At 39.3% G+C, this 23962-nt stretch overlaps 1 protein-coding gene across 1 annotated transcript in view; it reads left to right on the plus strand.

Moving 5' to 3' along the window:
* The window catches only part of CSMD3 (CUB and Sushi multiple domains 3), a 1208248-nt gene that overhangs the window by 570322 nt on the left and 613964 nt on the right, over nucleotides 1-23962 (plus strand). The window contains exons 9-10 of the mRNA XM_088444368.1: nucleotides 6032-6119; nucleotides 13717-13841. Of these exons, the coding sequence (XP_088300494.1) occupies nucleotides 6032-6119; nucleotides 13717-13841 (213 nt within the window). The remainder of the gene's footprint in view (nucleotides 1-6031; nucleotides 6120-13716; nucleotides 13842-23962) is intronic.

The following is a 23962-nucleotide window of genomic DNA, read 5'->3' on the forward strand; positions in this document are numbered from 1 at the left end:
AGGGTCAATTATACAACAAATCTATATTCTGCAATCTACCTAGTTCCAATCTTGTCAAACAACCTCCTCTCCACTTTCCTTCAGCAAGAGATCATTCAAAAATAAATACAAGCTGATACTGTTTTGCATTTCAATCAATTCAAAAGCTGTCATATCATAGTTCCAGATCATAATACATCAGTCCAAAATAGTATGCATTAAGAAGTGATGTTCATATATTTGTGGGAATTGTAGACAACAGCAAAATAGAGAACTCTAGATATGACTTTGCCATCAGACTCTAAATCTCTGGAATGCTTTTTCAACCCACATTGGTCAACCAAAGCACTAACTTCTACTGAGGTGCAAGTCAGGGCCGGATTTACCATTAGGAAACCCAGGCGGCCGCGTAGGGCCCGTCTGGTCCCAAGGGGCCCGTGGCCGGGCCCCCCCTTCCTCGATTTCCGGCCCAGGAGAGAATTTTCTACACTGTGTTTGAACAACTGCGACTTGACATATAGGCAGTATAGCAGCAGCACGGCTCCATTTCCTGCCTGCTCCTCATCTCAATCAACTCCACCTCCATCACGTGATGTCACTACATTAACAGCGAGTGCAGCGCAGCCAGTCTCCTCTCCCATGTCTCATCCTCAGTGTAGCCAGCGGCAAGGTCCTCTCCCCGCAGTGTAGCCAGCGGCCATCTCCCCTCCCGCAGTGTAGCCAGCTCCCCTCCCCGCAGCGTGCGCTGAACTAGCCCAGCTCCTCCAACCAACTCAATCTCCTCCATAGCCTGTGCTGCTGTAGCCAGCCAGCACGCCGCTCCCTCCACCCGCAGTCACCATGAGAGCACTGCAGCCAGCCTCCTCCTCGATTGCAGCCTTCTCCCTTGGAGTGTACCCAGCCTCCCAACAGCCTACCCTGCGCTCATCGCCCCCCCCGCAGGCTACCCTGCTCTCAGCCCCCCCGCAGGCTACCCTGCTCTCAGCCCCCCATGCAGTCATAGTGAGTGTCCCCCCTCCCCCAGTGTGCATTGCAGCCTGAGCCAGCCTCCAATGCAGGATACTTCCACTCCCCCAACTGATTTCACCTACCTTCTGCCTATGAAGGCATGACCCAGCACAGACAGAAAAAGGCTTTCTGGGTAAGTTTACTGTACCTGTGTAATACTTACTGTATGTGTGTATATGTACAGACTTTATTATATATATATATATATATATATATATATAAAGTCAGAAATCCACTGCACTCGCCACTCCTAGATTTGGGGTGCAGACCTGCACTCGCCATTCCCAGGACTGGGGTGCAAGTGACCACTTTGCTTAAATAAATAAAAACAGAAAACCCAGCACTCACCATGTTTAAACACTCACAATGATGTATAAATAAGTAAATAAATAATGGGGATTTAGTTCATGGATTGATCAATGCATTTAAGCCCGCAGCCCACATCACGGGACAACAGTTTCTGCAGGTCCTACACTATCCGTCACACTGATGGAAACCTGTTAGCTGCTATCACATAGTTTAGACTGAAAAATGTTACCTGGTTTAAAGCTCACCTGGCAGCTAATGGCTTTTAAAGGTAAGGCAGTCACCTGACATAGCTTCTATCACACTACCAAGCAGGATCGAGCAGGAAGCTCCCCACTGACATCACCACTGATGGTTGTGAAACCACCCCCCGCCACGCCTCCAAAACGGGGCAAGCTGTCGATCACCATCGACAGCCGCCCCTTTTGTAGTGAGCTCCGGAGCGAGAGAATTTCTCTCTCGCTCCGGGGCTTGCGCACGCAAAGTGCGGCCGCTGCGCGTGTGCAGGGCCTAAACATCGACCTGCTTGCGAGCGCTCAGCACTTGCAAGCGGGTCTGAATGAGGTCCTCTGTCCTTCCCCTTTCCTCTGATCTCCTTCTGTCCGTCCCACTTTCCTCTCATCTCGCCCTATTTTTTCCCCTTTCCTCCTGTCTTCCTCTGTTTGTTCCTGTCCCATGTATATATAAATTTATACATTACATAATGTGGTCTAGTAACACCTTCTGTAATAATTGTGCATATATTACAGTAGGTGTCACTGGAGCAATATGCACACATCATAGTACTGTGTAGGTGTATATATATATATGTATATATATATATATAGATGCGTGTGTATATGCCATGTGTATCTTGCTCCAGCAAAGTCTACTATAATATATGCACAGGAGTGTTTGAGGGAAGGGGGGCCCCAAACAGGTATCTTGCCTAGGACCCCATGAGGTCTAAATCCGGCTCTGGTGCAAGTCAGCTACTGTACAAGGCTATGGTTGCTGCCTTGATGGAATAAAACTTAGTGATGTAGTAATATGTAACTTGTGTTGCTTATTTGATAGATTTTTTTTATTTTTTTTCAGCTAAACAGTTTCATGCACACTTTAACATTATGCTAAAAAAAGGTTTCTAATTTCAGTCACATATTTTTGATTGTTATCTATATATAAATAATTTTCAATTGCAATAATTTTCTTAATTTTATCTTTAAGTGTAGAAGCATGGAAAACCATCTTTAATGGAAATTTTTTTCTCCTATCCTGTTATATTTTTCCTTCAAATTGAAGAACATAATAACTTTATTCGTAACCTACTGAACACAATGTTTGCATTAATTATTTCGAATTCTGCCATGTTGAATTTTTGATTAATTATGTAATGGGACATTGCCCATGTTTCCACAAATTCCACGACTGATGCTCTTGATAAATCAGTAAATAATTTGTAATGATTCAAAATGATTCTATATATTATTTAATATTAGTTGCTTAAATGTGCATATTAGTGCCCAAGTATACACTTATTATTTTATAGCTCTCACTATAAAAGCTGATATCATCCATATTTGCTATTAGCAAGCAATAAAAAAATAATAAATATGAAGAGGTAGACTGAAATTTAGTTGAATTTATTTAAATCATATTTTACACTTCTCTAACCATAAATATACATATAAATATAATTACAAATAAATACTTAGGTTCGTATTCAATTAGCAGTGAAAAGCCATAATCTGCTAAAAAGTATCGTGGATGACGTCATTTCACCAGGTGGAAAATTTTTGCCGTATTCAATTGCAAAGACTTTTCGCAGTTGCGAAAAGTCAATGCAATGTAATAAAAGTTTTGCCTATGAATACCCAGTGGAAAAATGTGCAGAATTGCGGTATTGGGGTGCAAAGGTGCGGAAACCACTCTGCACCATTTGGACAGACACCCAAAGGATCACTGCGACAAATAACGCAAACAAAAACAAAGAGGAACATCCCAAAAAAGCACTTTGAAAATTGGAGTACAAATGCAAAAACTAGTGAAATAGACTTTTGGGGGGATCTGATAGTATGGGGGAGGTGTTTTTATTATTGCTGGTGTTTGCTGAAGGTGCATTTTTTGCAGCACTTAAAACTTGACTTTAGCAATTTTTAACTATGCTTGTACCCATTTTCAAGTACCCCAAATTTGATAAGACTACTTTTTTTCACCAAAAAAAAACCTGCTTAATGCTATTCTTCACCACTTGTGCAAATCCGCTATTTTGGAGCAATTGACAGCACTTAAGTACCCCAAATAGCTTCCATAGGACTAATTGGGGACATCTACATTGATCCCCAATGTTAGTGCATCTTTTGGGGGAGGTCAGGCCGATTTCCCCAAATCTGCCCACACTTTTTGCCTGTTAGAATTTTGCCGGGATGCATTTTCGTGTGCTTTGGAATTGAATACGGGAATAGCAGAGGCACGCACGATAAGCTTCTGTGGCTAAAACACGTTAAGTCGGCTAAAGGTGCGGCATGCAAAAAAGTATTGTGAGTTTGAAACTAATTGAATACGACCCTAGTGTGAGCAAATATTTTATAATATGGGAGTTTTAGGTTACTTTGGTATAGAATAGTAGTAATTCCAATTTAATTGTAAGCATGTGAGCAGGGCCCTCTTACCTCTCTGTCTGTCTATTAATACAGTACCCAGTCTTGTTTTATTACTGTTACTATTATTTTTTCCCAATTGTAAAGCTCAGCAGAATATGTTGTCACTACATTAGTAACTGTTAATAAATAAGTTTCCTGTCTTCTGATCAACAGCTTTGTTTGCTTTTTTTGTTGTTTCTGAAAAGATCTACTACTGCCATATTCATCATAACTAAACAGACCAAGGGTTTTGAAATAAAAACATAACCATGTGTATGTGTATAGTTTAGTATAGGCTTAGAAAATACACCATAAAAAAATATGCACAATATATTAAAATCAACAATTTAAAAATGTAAACAAATCTAAAATTTGAAATGTGCACATAGAAATTAATTTTAATAATATATAAAAAAATAATAATTGACAAAAATAAAATAGATCATTAATTTGACCTTAGGAGAAACTTTATTCTATTCATATGTAATAATTTAATTTAGTACATGTTATGGTTTAAAAGAAAGCCTGATTAAATTGCAGAACTCTTTTTAGAATTTGGGACAAAACACATAATTCTTTCAACATGAAGTAGTGTAGTAGCAAGTAGTGTATAATAATAATAATAATAATAATAATAATACTAAATGTTGAAAGGATAAATGTTGTTCTTTGATGTCTTTTCATCACGTGATACAGACTGTTCAAAAGAAGCATCTCTGGAGTTGAAAGGCTAATTTAGGTAGTTTATTTGTAATAGTAGATGATGAAGTACCCAAGAGCAATGATGGGTCACACCTTCTATGATTTCTACATGTTACACATTTATTATTGACTGAGGCCAGTTCCACAGTGTATTAACAAAGGCTTCTGAGAGGATTCTGGCATCCTCACTTGCACTATCATTAATAATACTGGTCACAACCAGTGCCTGTTTTCAGAAGCCTTTGTGAAGGGCAGGATGTGATTCCATGAGCAATACTATTCTATAAGTAGCTATAAACATAAATATGCTAACTCTAACATTGTGTCTTAAAATTGGACCATTATCTTCTAGCATCACTCTTTACCTGTTACATAAATAATTCAATCAGGTGCCATAATGAATATTACACATTAGAATGATGCATGTATCTGACACATTTCTAAAACTTACTTACAAAAGTCTCCATTACATTTTAATATGTTTTTCATTTCATGTAAATTTTTTTCACAATATATCGCAAAGCCATGTTTTATTTAAAATAATAAAAATCACATAAATACAATAAGAAACACTTAAGATTCCACAAAATAAAATAAATCTTCTTAAATAAATTTGGACTTTTGTTGTATACTTGCAAAAATACTTTTTTTAAAGAAAGAATGAATGAGATAGTAGGGGTGGACTGGTATCTCAGTTAAGTATGTATGATGATCTGGTGTCCAAAAACTTGGTCACAATGTTGGCATCAAGCAATATACTCTTTGCAATTACCTCACAGCAATTGTCTTCTTTGCTTTAAATGAGTGAGATTTTCTTGAATTTTTATTTTATCAATATATTGAATTACTTCAATCCATTTATTTTCATGTTTTTGTCAAATGTGAGCAATTATTAAAGTTGAGCAAATGGAAATTCTGTAGAGATGACTTTGGTCTGCTGAAAATATTTAACAAAATGTATATGCTGCATCCAAAATATTATTATTGCATATTATTGCCTTGCTAGATGAAAATGATAATAAAATAAAAATATAAATACAAAAATACATTTTAGTACAAATCATAACAATTGTAATTTTCTGAGATAGCATTTCACATACTGTATGTAGAAGAAGCAATGCTTAAAATGTCACTTGAGATAAAGGACCAAAAAAGTAAAGAAAAAGAAATAGAAAGATAACAGATGATTACATTTTAGAAAATTGTGCCATTTTGCTTTATATTGCTGGATTAGAGTTGTGATAAATAAGAAAAAAAAGTAATTTTTGGTAAAAACTGGTCAATATTTTTAACTGTCTGCAAGTAAAGTACAATATGAACAACATGTGGAATGCATATGATGTAAAATGTATCTGCTACTTATTTACTGTGCTTATTTACTGTGCTTTATTAAAACATGTTTTCTTATTTTACAGTAAATGAGGGAGGTATAAAACATGCATCAAATATGTGTCCTGACCCGGGAGAACCCGAAAATGGAAAAAGAATAGGCTCTAATTTTAGGTAAAGTCCCAGTACAGACCATTTGGAAAATGTATCTTGCCTTTCATAAAACAAAGGGGTGAGATAGAATTGTCATAATTCTCATCCAAACAAAGAACAAGACATTTTTAATTCATGTACAAAATGATGTTACTAACCTGATTCTTTTTTTTATTTCCATTATCTCATTACTAAACTGTTTCTTCTTTGCTGGTGTGTTTTGCCAAAGGCAGGACGTAGATATTATGCTTGTCTGAATCTATCCATTTGTACTTAAGATGATTTATTTGGAAAGAGATAACATAATGCATAATTTGCATTGATGGAAAAACACACACAAATTATAAGGTTCACAAGCAAACTTCTTGTTAATGTGATGGTTACAGAACATAATATTTTTTTCAATGACAATATAATTTTTTCCATATATAAAATAATTAATTTCAAATCTTCTAAGTTAACTAAGTTCATATATTGAGTATATATGAGTTCTCTAAAAAGTGAAATGCTGAACTTAGTTTCTTGTTGTAATATGAAAGAAATATTTTTTTTATATACTGTACTGTTTTATTGTTGCAATTTTTGTGTGTTTGTTTTATATGTTTGCTTTAGTATAATGGTAATGAGCATTGGGCTAGCATCAAATAAGATATTTATTATCACCCAAATAGATGTCACTTTACTAATCTGTGATTCATCCCTGTCTCTTTTAATCTCATAAAGAAAAATGGAAAGTTATCCAGATATGTACTTTAAGTGATGGCACTACATTCATTGTACAGCATATTTCAGCCTTTCAGCATCCTACATTTTCCCTAATTACCACTGATAACTAAGCAATGGCCACATATATAGTAGAATCTATAGCTAGTACACCACAGCTCAGTAATTGGGGCAAGTTTATTTGTTTCCTGAAAGAAAGCTGGGTAAACTGTGATGGAGGCCCATTATCATCTGGAATGTGAGGAGAATGTTGACTTAAAATGACATAAAGAGTGCCCGTCTTTGTGCAGGGAGCTTTACCCATTATCCCCTGGGGCAGGGGTCTTCAAACTTGGCTCTCCAGCTGCTGTGGAACTACACATCCCAGCATGCACTGCCACCTTTTTGATATAACAGCATGCTAAAACTATGTGCAGTGCATGCTGGGATGTGTAGTTCCACAGCATCTGGAGGGCCAAGTTTGAAGACCCCTGCCCTGGGGCATCTTGTGTAACAGTAATATTAATTATGCCTTCATGTCCTTATGAATGCTTACCATGTCACCATATAGGTAGTATTAAACCTTAAATTCCACAAAAGCTGCAGAGCCTCAGGGTGTTAAAAAGTCTTTATTAGACACTAAAGTGTTTACTGGCGCTCATTCTATGCATAATACTGTGGGTTTGAATTGACAACACCTTACGTTATAATGAAAATATCCTAAAAATGTACCAAAAATTTTACCCAAAACGGCTTGTTATTTTCTTGAAATTGTCAAGTCAATAACATACATATATAAAAACATATTAATTTTGTAAAACAAATAATGAAAAAAACAATGTTGAAGTGATTAATATGCAGTACAATAGACTATAAATTATTTTGTTTTAGGCATGTATTACCATTGTTCATTATATACATATACAGTAAGCTGTATGCAGTGAATAAAATATGTACAATACTTTTAAACCAGTTAGAAAATAATATCATCCTGTTCTTTTCTATATTTCTTATTTCCTTTTATGATACTTTGAATAGATAAATTTTTTTATTACTATTATTATTATTATTATGATGCCAATTTTCTTGATTAAGCAGTGATTGCATTTAAGATTTATGTGCTAATTTAAATCACACTTTTATCAATTCAGACATACTTTAATAAATTACTTTGCATATGCATTTGATACATATGAATTCATGCTGGTAAATATGAAGTCTCACAAGATTAGACAAATCTTCAACAGATTTAAAACACTGTTACTTTTCATGTATGCCATCAACATGCCAACTTGTATATGCTGATAGCTGGTAATAAAGGCACAATGTTCACAGCATTGCTAGGACTAGGTGATTCATGCCATTCTAAGCATGTGGTCTGATGTATAAAATGTTTAATCCTGCCACACCCCCCCCTGTATTGCCTGGATATAGAATTATATTATAACACTTCCTCTCAAGCAGCCAAGGATGATGTTGAGTGGAAGACTTACAGATGGCATTTAAGATACTATCTGTTCTAGAATGGTCTATTATATCTCTGAAAATTATTTTTTTTCTTTCTCTCTCTTTTAAATATCTTAACTTTAAATGGTGCGCTAGTAGCAAAAGACAGGAACAGCAATGAGAACAATTTGGTATCCTTGTTTGCCACACAGGTGTGAACACTATGTTCCCATTGAGGTCACTGACTATCAGATTAAATCAGTAGTTTATATATTTATTTTAAAGAAGGTGGATATACTTCTACAGGTAGAAAATAATATTTTTGGCTTGTCTAGAGGAAAATAAAAAGTATTAATCCATATATAGTAACATGAGCACACATTTGTAGATCTACTCACATAAGTTAAGAGGTCCAAAATCAATACTAATAGCGAACAATAGATAAACTAATAGCATTGGTCATTTTAAAATGGCAAAATATACCTGCACATTTTTTTATTTGCAAAATTGCACCTCATTGTTCACATTACACAATTCACTTTCTCATATTTGGAACATCATCTATAATAAGAAGGTGTGCCCTCTTCATTTCATTAAAGTTTAAAACACTATCAGTCAAATCTCATTTATGTCCTAATTTAATCCTAAAACAGAGAGAACTGTCACCATCTTTGATTTGTTTTTCTTTTTGTGCAATGGATGAAATATTCCTGATCATGTATGTGACATAGAAGAATCAGGTCAATTTGCAATTAGAAAAAAATAGTTTGCATCCAGCACCACTTAAATCTTATTTAAATTATTTGTTACTACAAAATAAAATTTGCAGAATTAGGAACATTCAGTTACTTAGCCTACACTTGGCAAATACACCACAATTGTCCATATCCTTCCTTCAAAATATGCTATTTGTTTTAATCAATCATTTTAGTCTACCAAATAATGGTCTTAATTTGTTGAGAAACTCAACATAATCTATGCTGTACCCCTTACATGTGATGGTATATAGAAATATTTTCACACTGTACTGTTATACTTAGCAAAATGTGTGACATTCCTAAAGCAGTTGAAGTGCCTTTGAATTCACTTCCTAGCCTGTCTGGTTCCTTAAATACATCATATTGTTGGGGCACTAAACAATGCGAATTACATGTGAGGGTTCACAGGCATAAGAATATTTTAATGTTATGTCCAACTAAATTATGTCTCATTTTGCTTTCAGGTATTCCTACATGAAAAAACAGGCAGGGTAATGTGATATTCTTGAAATTTCCCAAAAGCCTATTGCTCTCATCCTACATTATATTAACCTGTACAAATAATACACCTACCATTATTGTAGGAAAAAAACTAACTATGAACCCCACTGTCTCAGTGTTGAATGGGCTAGGATGTATTCACCCCTTTCCTTATTTTACAATATTGCTGACCGTATTGGCTCTTAAAGCTGTACTACTATCTAATAAATCAATTTTACTAATCTTCCTCCTACCCAAGTTAGAGGTCTAGGAATTACTCCATGCACCAGCTTTTTCCAAGATTTCACAAGTTTTGTAACATAGAACTGACAAATTAAATTTGCCACTTGGTAGTGTAGGGGGCATGGGGGCAGGAGGTCCAATCACAGGGTACATTTTCTTGAATGTGACTGTTGATTGGCCATTCCCAAACACACAGCTCTGGGTTTTGGATGTGGTTGAGAAAAGTGCTAGGGAAGCCCTTCTAGACCACAAAAGCTCACATTAGGACAGGGAGAAGTCCAGTTAAATGTGGTCCTACTTTAAATTGATCTTTGTAGAATTATTTCTGACTTTTTTTTAAATACACATTTATTTTACCTGTCAGAATGCTCAAACTATCACAAATTCAACATATTTTTATTTTCCTCCAAGCCAGTAACCAATTTAGCAGCTGCTCTAACATAATTGTGATCGTCAGTGGTGGCTTTTTGGATCCTCATGAAGTGGCCCTTAGGTATGTACCTTAGGGTCGGGAAAGATATATTATTTCCCTTTGCTAGATTTTTACAAAGATCTTCTAAGATGATACAATTACCAACCTCAATCCAAACATCCTTCAAAGTAAATATATTCAAATGTACAATCACTTGGGAATGTAGATGCTGCATCTTAAATTGTCATTTCATACTATTTTATCAAATGGATGAAAATATTACGAGCAAACCTCAAAAGTTTATATATATATATATATATATATATATATATATATATATATATATATATAATGTGCCTACAATATTTAGGGTTCTGTGTAGGGCAACTTTTCTTGATGCAAAGATGCCAATAATATATTCACAAATTGAGGCTGTGTTTAAACCTCCACTTGAATGACCTTCACTTGAGCTGCTGGGCTTGGTATTTAAGGGTTAACACTAGATTTATATGTACAACGTATGGCAATTCCCTAACAAGACAAAAAACATGTTGTTGGTGTATTATAACATGACAATATAAGTGGTAGCATCTGCTCCATTCTGTGCTCGTGTTTAACACATGCCATAAACGATATGGGGATTTGCTTTGACAGTTTGCTAGTTTTGAACACAATATGTGAATTTGAGTTATTTTTTTGTCACATAATCATTTTAAAATCCAAAATCCAAACAGACTGGAAAATAATAATAAAACATTGGAATGTGCAGTCATACGCCATCAGGTGCCTTCCTAATGCATTTATTTGCATAACTTATCCAATGAATGTGTACATCCAAACTGGCCTACCATATGTTTGGCTACACTGGCCACAAATCCCTTGGTGTGATTGTCATGTGTATCATCAGTTTATGGCTTATGTAGAGAATCCATCCTATCTTCTGGAAGTTTGGTGTTTTGATGAAAATTTTAACAGAAATCCCTTGCTTTTATTTGCTAGATACACTCAGATTTGCACTATACCATTGTTAACTTATAGTAAAAGTATTTCTGCTATATATAAAGTACATATATGGAATTAATACTGTAACGCAGTTGGTACCATGTATAATTTGGGTAAAATTGAGCATGAGCATATTTCTTTTCTATTTTATCTTCTGGAAGATATTTCATTAGTTAGTGTTGTCTTCAGTTTTCAATGATGGCAGTACAACTTTCATTAAGTGGGACAGGTGTTTATGCGGTAATGTCACCAGTGACCAGATATTTGTTACTTGCATATATTTAATGTTATAGTACTTTAGAATTTACCTATATTTGCAATGCTGCTGTATATTTAGCGTGGTTACAGTAGTTCAGCTGAAAAATATAGCCTGCGCCATGGTATAGCAGCCTACAAGGAAACCAGTTTTTATTCCAGTAACGCACTCTGGTATGAGTATTATTACATTTATCAAGCAAGTGCACACATATGCGGCTGACACCATCCAGTTTGCATGTATTAATGCTTATGACTCAAGAGGCTCAACGGGTGGGATTGGGCACTTTCACACAAGCAAAATTCAATATATATATATATGTGTGTAATAATTCCATATATATATGTGTGTAATAATTCCATATATATGTGTGTAATAGATATATCACTCTTGGGTGTGCAGTCGCGCTCTGATGTATGCATGCTGTGGCATGCATTCAACTACCCAAGGCATGCATATATCTCAGCACGACAATACACCAAAGCGTGGTATATCTAACTTATAAAATGGCCCCTGCCATGACAAAATAGTCCTATGTGGTAGTGATGTATGGCAAAACAGATACACTGACTTAGTCCAACGACAAAACGCATTTGTGGAAGGTCCGGTCTGGGTACAGCTTATTTCCCCTTCATGCTAGGGACCTGGAAGTGACGTGAGTGAGGGCAGAAGTGCAGTTCCATGCCCATTAAGGCCACATAAAGAAGAAAGTTGTACCCTAGCGGGCTTGCTGCGCTCGCCATGCTTCAGGCTCGATGGCTCTCCACACTCGCCACAAGATTATATTCCCCCTCTATTCCCACATGGATGGTAGTGAATGATGTTGGACAGTATCTGATGATGTCAGGGTCCTCTCCATGAAGGAAATTTAGACATTACCATCCGGTCTGTGATGCACTGACATCATCAATCGGGGACAAGCCGGAGGCAAGCCTGAACACTATCCGGAACTAAACAGAGGTCCGTGTTGGAGACACGCGCTGACGCCGAGCGCTATCCTGAACTGGGCTGCCTCAGCTGTTTGTATGTTGCTGATGTGCCTACTTGCTTTTAATATGGGCAGCACAGACGGTGTAATGGTTAGCATTACTGCCTCACAGCACCGAGGTCGTGGGTTTGATTTCCACTACGGCCCTAACTGTGCAGAGTTTGTATATTCTCCCTGTGCTTGCGTGGGTTTCCTCCGGGAACTCCGGTTTTCTCCCACACTCCAAAAATATATTAGGTTAATTGGCTCTCAACATAAACTAGCCCTAGTGTGTATGTGTGTGTGAGCATGAGATAGGGAACATAGAGCCTGATTCAGAGCCGAACGCTCTTTAAGAGCGCTCGCTCTGAATCAGGGCATTTTCCTTTTGGTGCGGCCTTCTGGCCACTCGCTAAGCTGTGGGTGACAACCCACAGCTTTTGCGGGCAGCGATTTGATGGTCGCGACCATCTTGGCTTGCGACGAGACCCTTCTGGTAGGGTTTCAGCTGTTGCAAGCCCCAGAGAGCTTCCTGCTCTAAAAGAGCAGGAAGCTCTCCACTGACATCACCAGTGATGTCAGTGGTGCCTCCCACAAACGGCAAGCATTCCTTCGGGAAACGGCAGGCGTTCCCACAAACGGCAGGCGTTCCTTCGGGAACGCCTCCATTTGTGTAGCCACCCCCCCTCCCTGTCTACAAAACATCGACAGCCGCTCCTTTTGTAGTGAGTCCCGGAGCGAGAGAAATTCTCTCTCGCTCCAGGGCTTGCGCATTTGGGGCTTGCGCTGCACATGCGCAGTATCCCATCATTTACCTGCTTGCGAGCGCTATGCGCTCGCGAGGAGGTCTGAATGAGGCCCATAGATTGTAAGCTCCACTGGGGCAGGGACTGATGTGAATGTCCAAATATTCTCTGTAAAGTGCTGCGGAATATGTGTGCGCTAACTGGTAATAATAAAATGATGTACGTGCAATGGTGTTTAGTAACACTTTGTGTGGCTTCAAGACAATAATCACCACAAACGACTGGTTGTCTATGGATTTCCTATTTGCGCTATGATAATTGCTTGTGTTTTGTTATATAGGATATATCGAACACTGTTGAATTGGTAAAACAAAAACAATTAATTTAAGATCTGTAAACAGATTACGTAATAAAAAGTTTGCTTCCTTTCTCGGTTTCTGTTATTAATCAGCATTGCGCGATGAGCCATGGTGACATACTGACCACCTCACCAGCAATGGATTAGAATTCAATGTAGGATATTGTCATTTTGTTACCACGAAAACCGTGTACAGTAGTAACCATTTCTCTTTTCTGCTATTGTGTCCTATTATATTTTTATTACAGCCTCGGTGCAACAGTTCTGTTCTCCTGCGATGAAGACTATGTTCTTCAAGGTGAAAAAAAAATCACATGTCAGAAAATTGCTGATGTCTTTGCAGCTTGGAGTGATCACAGACCAGTATGTAAAGGTACGATCTCGGATGATATGTAGAATGGAGGTTTTAGACTAAGTTTACTATACTGTAGATTAGTATTGTATGTGTTCATGTTTAATGTTGAGAGTCATTATATTGTTTCTAGCAACACATTTTCTATATGCATACTTTGTGAATAATATTTGTAATATGTGGATGTGTTGTTTGATTATTTATATAATTTTTTTTTAAATTATGTAAAAATATATCATTTTGTTCTCGATTTTATTTAAGCTCCCTGTTGTGTAATTTTAACATTCACAAGCACTGGGGGTATATTTACTAAACTGCGGGTTTTTAGAAGTGGAGATGTTGCCCTTAGCAACCAATCAGATTCTAGCTATTATCTTCTAGAAGGTGCTAGACAAATGATAAGTAGAATCTGATTGGCTGCTATGGGCAACAACTCACTGCTAAAAACCTGCACTTTATTAAATTTACCCCTAGCACTCATTCAACTGTTTGTTGCCTTCAGAGAATCAGGCCTGATGAGCTTAAATGATGACTGCATGCAATCTCTGGCTATGCAGTGGAATAGCAGGCACTAGAACAAGGAATGATTGGACAGGCAGTTCCTTAAGCTAGAACAGGCTACAAAAACTAGCTTGAAACTAAAGATGAGTGGTTTAGTTTTGCCGAAAACTGAACACACCCATACTTTGGGGTTCCGAGTCAAACCGAGTCCCGATTCAAGTCACCTTTGGGGTTTCGGAGTAGAACCAAGTCCCATCTTGGGTCTTCCCGCAAGTGGGATCTAAAAACCGGATCTTGTGTGTTTTTGACTTCATGTAAGTCTCTTCTTCATGATTCCAGGTGCACAAATTGGTCAAAGTTGACTGGAAAATATTGAAAATGGATGTTATTGAAGTTAATAATGCTGTAGGAACCAAAACAGGTCCAAGTTACATAGGTAATAAATAAAACAGCACAACAACAGGGGGGTATAAAGGCTTTTACTAAAATAATAATCTTGACACAATTTCTAGTTTAAGATAATAGAAATGGTACTTGGGGCCTAATTCAGACCCGCTCGCGAGTGCTGACCACTTGCAAACGGGTCAATGTTGCCCAAATGCGCACGACGGACCCGGGTCCGTCGTGCACATGCACGAGACCCGAATAACGATGGCCAAGCCGTTGTTATGGGTCTCACAATAAAGGGGGTGTGCTGTCGATGGTGAGGGCCGGGGGCGTGGCTGCCCAGACGGAGGCATTCCCATGGGAACGCCTACCATCTGGGGCCGGCCCCACTGACATCACTAGTGATGTCAGTGGGAGTGCTTTTGGCTCTGATAGAGCCAAAAGCACTCCAGGGCTTGCAGCAGCGAGACCCTACCGCAGGGTCTCGTCGCAAGCCCGATGGTCACGATGGTCTTGACCATCGCGACCATCATTTTGGCCACTCGCTATAGCTGTGGGTGGTCACCCATAGCTATGCGAGCGGCCAGGAGGCCGCTCCAAAAAGGAGCAGGGACGGCCCTGATTCAGAGCGAGCACTCTGTCAGAGCTTCCGGCTCTGAATCAGGGCCTTGGTTCCTTGAGCACTGGGTAATAAATGTATAAACTTTCACTAATAAAATGGTGACACATAGAATTGCTCTAACGTCTTAACTGATGACAAGGGAGCTCTCAAATTGTATTCTTTTCAAGTTATCTTTTCAGTGTAAAAAATATTGATCACAAAACATAAAATACAAGCCACACATTTTCTATCCGTGTTTTGGATAGAAAATATCATAAAATGTACCCTGCAAACATCAAAAGCTAGTACTTGTAATTAGCTGTGGTTTTCACAGGTCTGAAGTCTTCCGTAGCAATTATCGTAATTAGTTTTAACCATCTCCGAGTAGGTGAAAATTGAGCAAAATCCCCTGTTTTGGATGAAAATGTTGGGACTTGGTGCAGAACCCCTGGGACATTCCCCTTAATGACTAATTAGGCAAATACATATATTTTTATTAGCTTATTGGGCCACTTTTGGGTAATTTTTGGGTTGAAAAAATAAAAACTGCAGGAAAATAGGTTCAAAGTGCTGGTTTAGGTTTTTTGGGGTGCTGTATGGATGGGGCATGGGACAGGTGTTTTTAAACATTGCATAAGTCAGTCACAGGTGTATTTTTTTTCAAAGTGCCCTAAAATTACTCAAAAATATACTTACCCCCATTTTATGTACCCCTAATTTAACTACAGCATTACCTTTGTCCAAGAAAATAGCTTTCTATAAATTTTTCACTATTATAGAAAAATGCATATAGCCAATTGATACAATTTAAGAACTATTAGTTTACCTTTTTGGGGTACAGTCTGATTTCCCCATTTTCACCTGTACTTTCCGCCTGTCATCCCTGCAAAAATTATCATGCAAATAGGATTGCAAGATAATTGGGAGCGCGCATACATGCGATAAGCGGCAAATTCGTGCGATGGATCAGAAAAGTTTTCTCCGGAGAAAATGTATCATTATCGGGGCTAATTTGATACCCCCCCTAGTGAGGAAGAGATGATATCTAACTGATAATAGCTGGTACTATAAAGAGAAATTTTAACCACATAGCAACACGTAATCACATACTGTATATAATAGTTATCACAAATTGAGTACAATGACACAGTGAACTCTCTGATTGGCCGATGACAGTGAGTTTAGTCGTTGACTGACCAAGAAGTCAGAAGTTTGGGCTCTGTACAAGCTGTTTCTTCAGTAAGATCAAAAAACATAACACATACATAAATATGTTATACTTCAAAAGAACCAAGGTGTGAATTATGAATAAATGTGATCCATGAACGACAGCGTTTCAGCCATGAGGAAAGAGGGAATGCTGAGCCTAGTGTCTTGGTAAAATGTTTCTGCAGATCAGAATTAGGACTAGTAATAGAATAGAAAATGAGATTCAGGGTCGTGATATTTCCTGTGCTGACAGCACATGGACAAAGAATTGCAGTGATGGAATTTGCAAGCACTTACTGATAAATGAGGAAGCAGTGAAGTTGAAACAGTTTCTGTACACAGAAGTAGATTACTGCAACAATAAATATCGGAAGGAGATGTCTGAGCCGTAACTGGGAATATCATCTGGATTTGTGGGACACGTTGTCATGGGTAAACAGATAGGAATGCTAATGCTATATTTTATCATTGAATCCTTAATCTTTTTAGTGTTAATATTGCTGTGTCTGATGTAATGGATGCATCTATATCTTGTACGTTTAAATGATGCACTGGGTCTATACTGTTTATTTATGCTATTAAACTGACTAAAATGCCAATTATGCATGATTTGCATACTTATATATATTCAGATGATTGCATGTACTTTGTGCATTAACACTCAACGCGGATTTCAAGTTTTATATAGAATATCTTTGAGTTAGAACATTGTTTCTCAAACCCGGTCCTCATGGGACCCTAATAGTGCGTGTTTTTAAGGTATCCTCAGGAACAACTAGTACCACCTGTAGATCTTTTGTGTTAGTGAATTAACACCTGTACTCCAGCTAGATCATCTGGAAAACATGCACTGTTAGGGTTCCATGAGGACTGGTTGTTGAGAAACACTAAATTAGAAAATGTTGGTGGGGGTTGGTTCACCATTTGCTATATGCTGCAGGGTTCTGGGCACTGACTTGTAGTAGCGACCTCTGCCAGCCATCCTCTGCACTGCTTGGAACTCTTCAGAGCAGAATAGTTTGGAAACAGTGCTGTTAATTAAAGTAAATTGCTGATTGGTGGGAATCCTGGAAAAATAAGATTGTTCTACCTTTACCTTTTCAATCAACATCGACAGCTCACCCCCTTTGGAAAGAGACCCGCTAAGACCGGTGCTGTCGGTCGTAGCGGGTCTCACGCATGCGCACGACGGCAACAGCGCCGTCGTGCGCATGCTCTGTGGGGGGCCATCGACCCGGTCCGAGCGCATCAGCGCTAACGACCGGGTCTGAATGACCCCCTATATTCTCTTGAAATTGCCATCACTATGGACACAGACTGAACAAGGTCAATTGGAGTAAAGTAACAATAAATAAAATATAACCAATGAGGGTCCCACTGGTATGAGGAAGGACCCCTACTGAGGTATGAAGGAAAATACATAATTGAAAAAAATAGACCTGAAACATTAACATTAGTTCTTTATATATAGCTACAGATTTACATTTCTGCCCCTCACATTGTGTTATTTCTTCCTCCAACCACTGTGAACCCTTATAGTTTTAATTCATACTGCATCCCATATGTATAAAATACAGTCCTTTTGTAATTGTTTGCAAACAGTAAATAATGCATTATTTATATAAAATAATACAACTAATGATAGGCTAATAGGGAATAGTGTGGACCAGTTCTGTCCAAAACACAAACCTATGTGTCATTTCCACAAATACAAAGCTGTGGAACTGTAATAAACAGAAAAAATAGTATTGTTTTAGACAAATATTTCTCTTTCACTCAAATAAATATATATTTATTCCACAATGTTGCCAAAGATAAGAAAAAAAATAAAAATAAATAAATATATATATATATATATATAAATTTAATAAGATAACTAAAATAAATAAACTTATTTTATAATCTTGAAGAACCAACAATGCTGACATTGTCATTAACATACAAGACTAAACATAAAATAAATAAAGGGTTTACTATATCTTACTGAAAGACCTATTGGCTGAAATGATTCTTCAATACTCATTTTGAATGGCAAAAGCATTAGCAAAGAATAAAAAACATGGTAATTTGGATACATATTTATTAGACAACACAAACTGGTACTAAGTGACCTGAAACATTAAGTACAATTATAAAATCAAAAGTTACCACTCTTCTATTTTACATTTTAAACACATTTTCTGTTTGCAAATAAATGCCATGTCAATTACATTAGCAGTATTATATAAATGTACTATACAGTACAGTAGTTAGCTAAACAGGATGACATTGTCTTGCACCCAGAAAACATATTACAAAAGATATTACAAATGCATACATTGGCATATGGTATAAAGAAAATAAACAGATGGTAGAGAAGGCTGAATTCTAGTATAACATAGTTTATGCCTTTTAGTATCTTTAGGGAAACACTTAACTAAATACATTTCACATTGTTTGTCTTTTTTCTAGGTCTTATATGCACAGACTTATAGTGCTGCCTTATGACCTAACATTCACAGTTAATGTCCATGAATATGAAGGGAATGGACCATTCATTTCAATTACCCTAATTTTCTGCAAATTCTCACTGTGTGAAAAGCACCTACAGAGCAACACACACAGGGCCTGATTCAGTCCCGGTCGCAAGTGTTGAGCGCTCACAACCGGGTCGATGTTTGCCCACTGGGCATGCGCACAACGGAGACGGCTCCATTGTGCGCATGCGCGAGACCCGGCTAGCGACGGATGCTCCTTCGCTCCGGGTCTCTCACCAGAGGGGGAGAGCTGTCGATGGTGATTGACAGCTCGCCCCGTTTGGTAGGCGTGGCCAGGGCGTGGCTTCACAAACGGAGGCGTTCCCAAGCGAACGCCTGTCGTTTGTGGGCGGCCCCACTGACATCACCAGTGATTTCAGTGAGAGAGCTTCCGGCTCTATTAGAGCCAGAAGCTCTCTGGGGCTTGCGGCCACGAGACCCTACCACAAGGGTCTCGTTGCAAGCCCGATGGTCGCCATGGTCTTGACCATGGCGACCATCAACCTGGCTGCTCGCTATAGCTGTGGGTGGTCACCCACAGCTATGCGAGTGGCCAGGAGGTCGCTCCAATAAAGAAAAAAACGCCCTGATTCAGAGCGAGCGCTCTTTCAGAGCATCCGTCTCTGAATCAGGCCCACTGATCGCTACATCAGCGCCAAATTGCGCCTGTGTGTACAAGCCCTAAAGTGCTAAAGAATATTAAAAGTTAATCAATTTGAGGATTGTTTCTGTGAACTAAAACATTTGTGGGGTACAGTAAAAAATTCTGTGTTAATATAAATTATGTTTTGAAAATGTAGTGTGATGCCTTATATTAGGTGACCTTTTAATAATAACATTGTTCATAGCTATAGTACCCAAGTGCTCATCAACAGTGATGCAGTGGCATATCTATAATGGGTGCAGTGTGTGCGGGGCACATGGGCCCCCGGGTCCAGGGGGGCCCCGCAAAGCACTGCACACCCTGCACCCATATTATTTTAAATGTACCTGTCCGTGGTCCTGTGGCGGGTGTCAGTGCTGCTCAGAACACCGGAAAATGGTCACTGCGGCCATTTTCCTGGCATCCTGCGCATGCACGGTAGACTCCGGGCACACTCTAGTGCCCAGAGTCTACTAATGCTCCGGTGGCTGGCCAGCTGTGTCAGTCGGCTGCCAGCCACTGGGAAGAGAGGAGGGGGCCCCGCACGGGGAGTGCACATGGACCCCCTCCTCTCTTAAGACGCCCCTGCAGTGATGCTATACTGTCATTTAAAAAAATTAAAAAGAACAGCAACTTATGATGACCATTGGTATATGACTTTGCAGTAGGAACTATTGCAAAATGGCTCCTTCACCAATAAATGCACTAGCCCCATAAATATCCCTCTGGAAGGTTGCCCTTTAACCTCTGCCACTGACCCTCCATCTTAGAAGTAGGAGACTGGTCCCAGTTCATCAAGTGTGTGGAAGCCAGGGTGTCATTGTCACTAAAGACCACAGGTGATCATGAAAAAACAAAGAAAAAATTTTAAAAAAAATACACTTACTTTAACAAGTTAGAGATGAACAGTTTAGGTTTGACTTGGTTTGAAACCAAAGCAAAACGTCATCTTCCTAAAACAGGAGATCCAAAATGTCCATGAAAGATAGTGTTTTGCCTTGGTATCAGAACTGTAATAAGTTGGTGGAAAGAACTGATTGAAATCCGCTCATCTCTATAAAAATAATACATAGACTTCTGTCACACAACAGCATTAAAACTTTATTAAATAGAATACAAATAGAAAAGCAACAGCCTTAGGGGCCTATTCATTAAACATTAAAATTCTCTGGAGATAATTAGCTTTAGAACTCTCATGGAGTTCTAGCTAATTATAGATGGAATTCATCATTCCACCTCTCCATAAGTACCTATTCCGAAAAGCTGTCATTTTTGCGATGACAGCTTTTCGGGAAATAGATACTTTTCCCTGCCTACACTACCATATCGCTTCTGGAAACAGTGCTGCGCATGCGCTGTTACATCTGTAAAACCAGCGCATGCGCAGCATTGCCTACAGATGCGTTAAGTTTCGTACCCTCCCACCCCCCTCCCCCCTCCCCTCACCTTCCCCTCCCCCGACTTACCTGTCCGCGCAGCAGCCTCTGGCTCCGTCCTGCTGGTCTGTCATGTGGTTTCCCAGCAGACCACATGACAGATTAGAAAAAAAAAAAAATGTTTTTCCTTTTTCTAAACTTTCTTGTGCTCTGCTGGGGAGCACACATGTCCGACCAGCCTCCGGAGCCTGAGGACGGAGCAGAGCGCCGGAGGGACTCTTCGGGGGACCTGCACACGTGGATACAGGTAAGTTTCACCTGCTATTCGCCACTGTGATAATTTTCGGAATTTGATGAATACCACAATTTCCACATCCCCATACTAATGTATGGGGAGTGTGGAAATTAACGCAGGGAAACTTAGCAAGGAGATATCTGTGATATCTCCTGTGCTAAGTCTGTTCATGAATACCAAAATAACGTTATTTAAGGAAAATGTCCTTAAAAACATTATTTTAGTGTTTATGAATAGGCCCCTCAATCTTCAAATTGATCCAATGCAGTCTATGCACTGAATAACTTCACCAGTGTTAGGTCTAGTAATGAACATGAGATGAATACCTAAAGAAAGATATATAGAGGTTTTCGCATACAGCAGGGGTGGCCAGACTTTTGGAATCGGTGATCTACTTATAAAGCTAAAAACCTTTTGTGATCTACTGAGTCTGGAAAAGGGGTTGTGGCATGCAAAAAGGGGCGTGACCTGACAGCAAGGGACGTGGGGTCTGTTCTGCCAAAATTACACATAGTATCCCCAATTCAAATTATGCCACACAGGAGCATAATTTTATTCACATTACACTGCACATAGTGCCCCCAATTCACATTACACCACATACAGTAGTAGTGTCCCTTATTCACATTACGACACACAGTAGGTTCCCTTATACACAGTGCCAACAGTAGTGCCCCTTATACACATAATTCCCACAATAGTAGTTCCCCTTATACAATGTCCACTGTAGTAGTGCCCCTTATGTAATGCCGATTGTAGTAGTGACCCTTATGCAATGCCTTATACACATAATGCCCACAGTAGTAGTTCCTTTTATACAATGTCTGCTGTAGTAGTGCCCCTTATGCAATGCCCATTGTAGTAGTGCCCCTTTTGCAATGGCCATTGTAGTAGTGTCCCTTATGCAATGCCCTCAGTAGTAGTGCCCCTTATGCAGTGCCCACTGTAGTAAAACCCCTAGTAGTAGTGGCCCTTATGCAGTGCCCCCAGTAGTAGTGCCTCTTACACAGTGCCCCCAGTAGTAGTGCCCCTTATGCAATGCCCTCAGTAGTAGTGCCCCTTATGCAGTGCCCACTGTAGTAAAGCCCCTAATGCAGTGCTCACTGTAGTAATCCCCCTAGTAGTAGTGGCCCTTATGCAGTGCCCCCGTAGTAGTGCCCCTTACACAGTGCCCCCAGTAGTAGTACCCCTTATGCAGTGCCCCCAGTAATAGTGCTTCTTATGCAGTGCCCCAGTAGTAGTAGTGCCCCTTATGCAGTGCCCATAGTGCACCTTATGCAGAGCCCCCAGTACTAGTGCTTCTTATGCAGTGTCCCAGTAGTAGTAGTGCCCCTTATGCAGTGCCCCCAGTAGTAGTGCCCCTTATGCAGTGCCCCCAGTAGTAGTACCCCTTATGCAGTGCCCCCAGTAGTAGTGCTTTTTATGCAGTGCCCCAGTAGTAGTAGTGCCCCTTATGCAGTGCCCATAGTGCACCTTATGCAGAGCCCCCAGTACTAGTGCTTCTTATGCAGTGTCCCAGTAGTAGTAGTGCCCCTTATGAAGTGCCCATAGTGCACCTTATGCAGAGCCCCCAGTACTAGTGCTTCTTATGCAGTGTCCCAGTAGTAGTGCCCCTTATGCAGTGCCGCCAGTAGTAGTAATGCCCCTTATGCAGTGCCCATAGTGCACCTTATGCTGATCCTCCAGTAGTGGTGCCCTTTACACTTAAAGACACATACAATACTATACTTACCTGAAACTCCGCTCCTGCACCCACTGGCATCATACTGCTCCTTGTGCTCAGCAATATGGGAGAGACATCATGATGTCTCTCCCTTCACCCACCGTGGAAGCTGGAAGGTCTGGAGTGCGCTCAACCCTCCGGCTGCTGCTGCTGGGTGCCCACTGGTAACAAAATGTCAGTGTGCACCCAGCAAGTGGAGTAGGCAGTGGTGGCGCCTCTCCAGCCTGGCACAGGGTCGGCTAAGTGCATTGGTTAGGTGCAGCAACCAATAATAACTTGCCTGACTCTTATTGGTACTACTGGCTGTTCCCAGATGTCCTGGAAGTTCAACGGTTTGGGCACCCCTGACGTACAGTATAACAAGCCACCATTCCAGTATAACCCCAATACTTCAAGTTCAGAGTAGTATGTACTTTTCTAAGTGTCAGATAATGGCCCATATTCAATATGGAGTGAAAAGCCATTTTCACCTGTTTTTGGCGAAAACTTTTCGCCGATGGCTTAATTTTCGCCTGCTTTGATTTTACTCCGTATTCAATTTGGAAGACTTTTCCCCTAGGCAGAAAGTCAATGCAATGTAATAGGTGGAAAAGTTTCGCCTATGAATAGCAGGCGTAAAAAAGTGCAGAATTGGGGTTTTGGGGTGCAACGTTGTGGGACTTGCGGCAGGTGGATTTTTCACAATTTTTTAAACTTAACTTTAGCAACTTTAAAATATGCTGACCCCCATTTTCAAGTACCCCAAATTTTCTGGGATAAGTTATTTTCTGCAAAAAAAACTCCTGAATACTATTCTTCACCACTTATACAAAAACGTTATTTAGCACCTATTGAGCCTGTTTAAAAACACCAAATACCTTCAGCAAGCCAAATCGGGGGTATCCATATGGA

Source organism: Taudactylus pleione, unplaced genomic scaffold, assembly GCF_031769625.1.
Source record: "Taudactylus pleione unplaced genomic scaffold, aTauple2 ptg000360l, whole genome shotgun sequence".
NCBI classification, from domain to species: domain Eukaryota; kingdom Metazoa; phylum Chordata; class Amphibia; order Anura; family Myobatrachidae; genus Taudactylus; species Taudactylus pleione.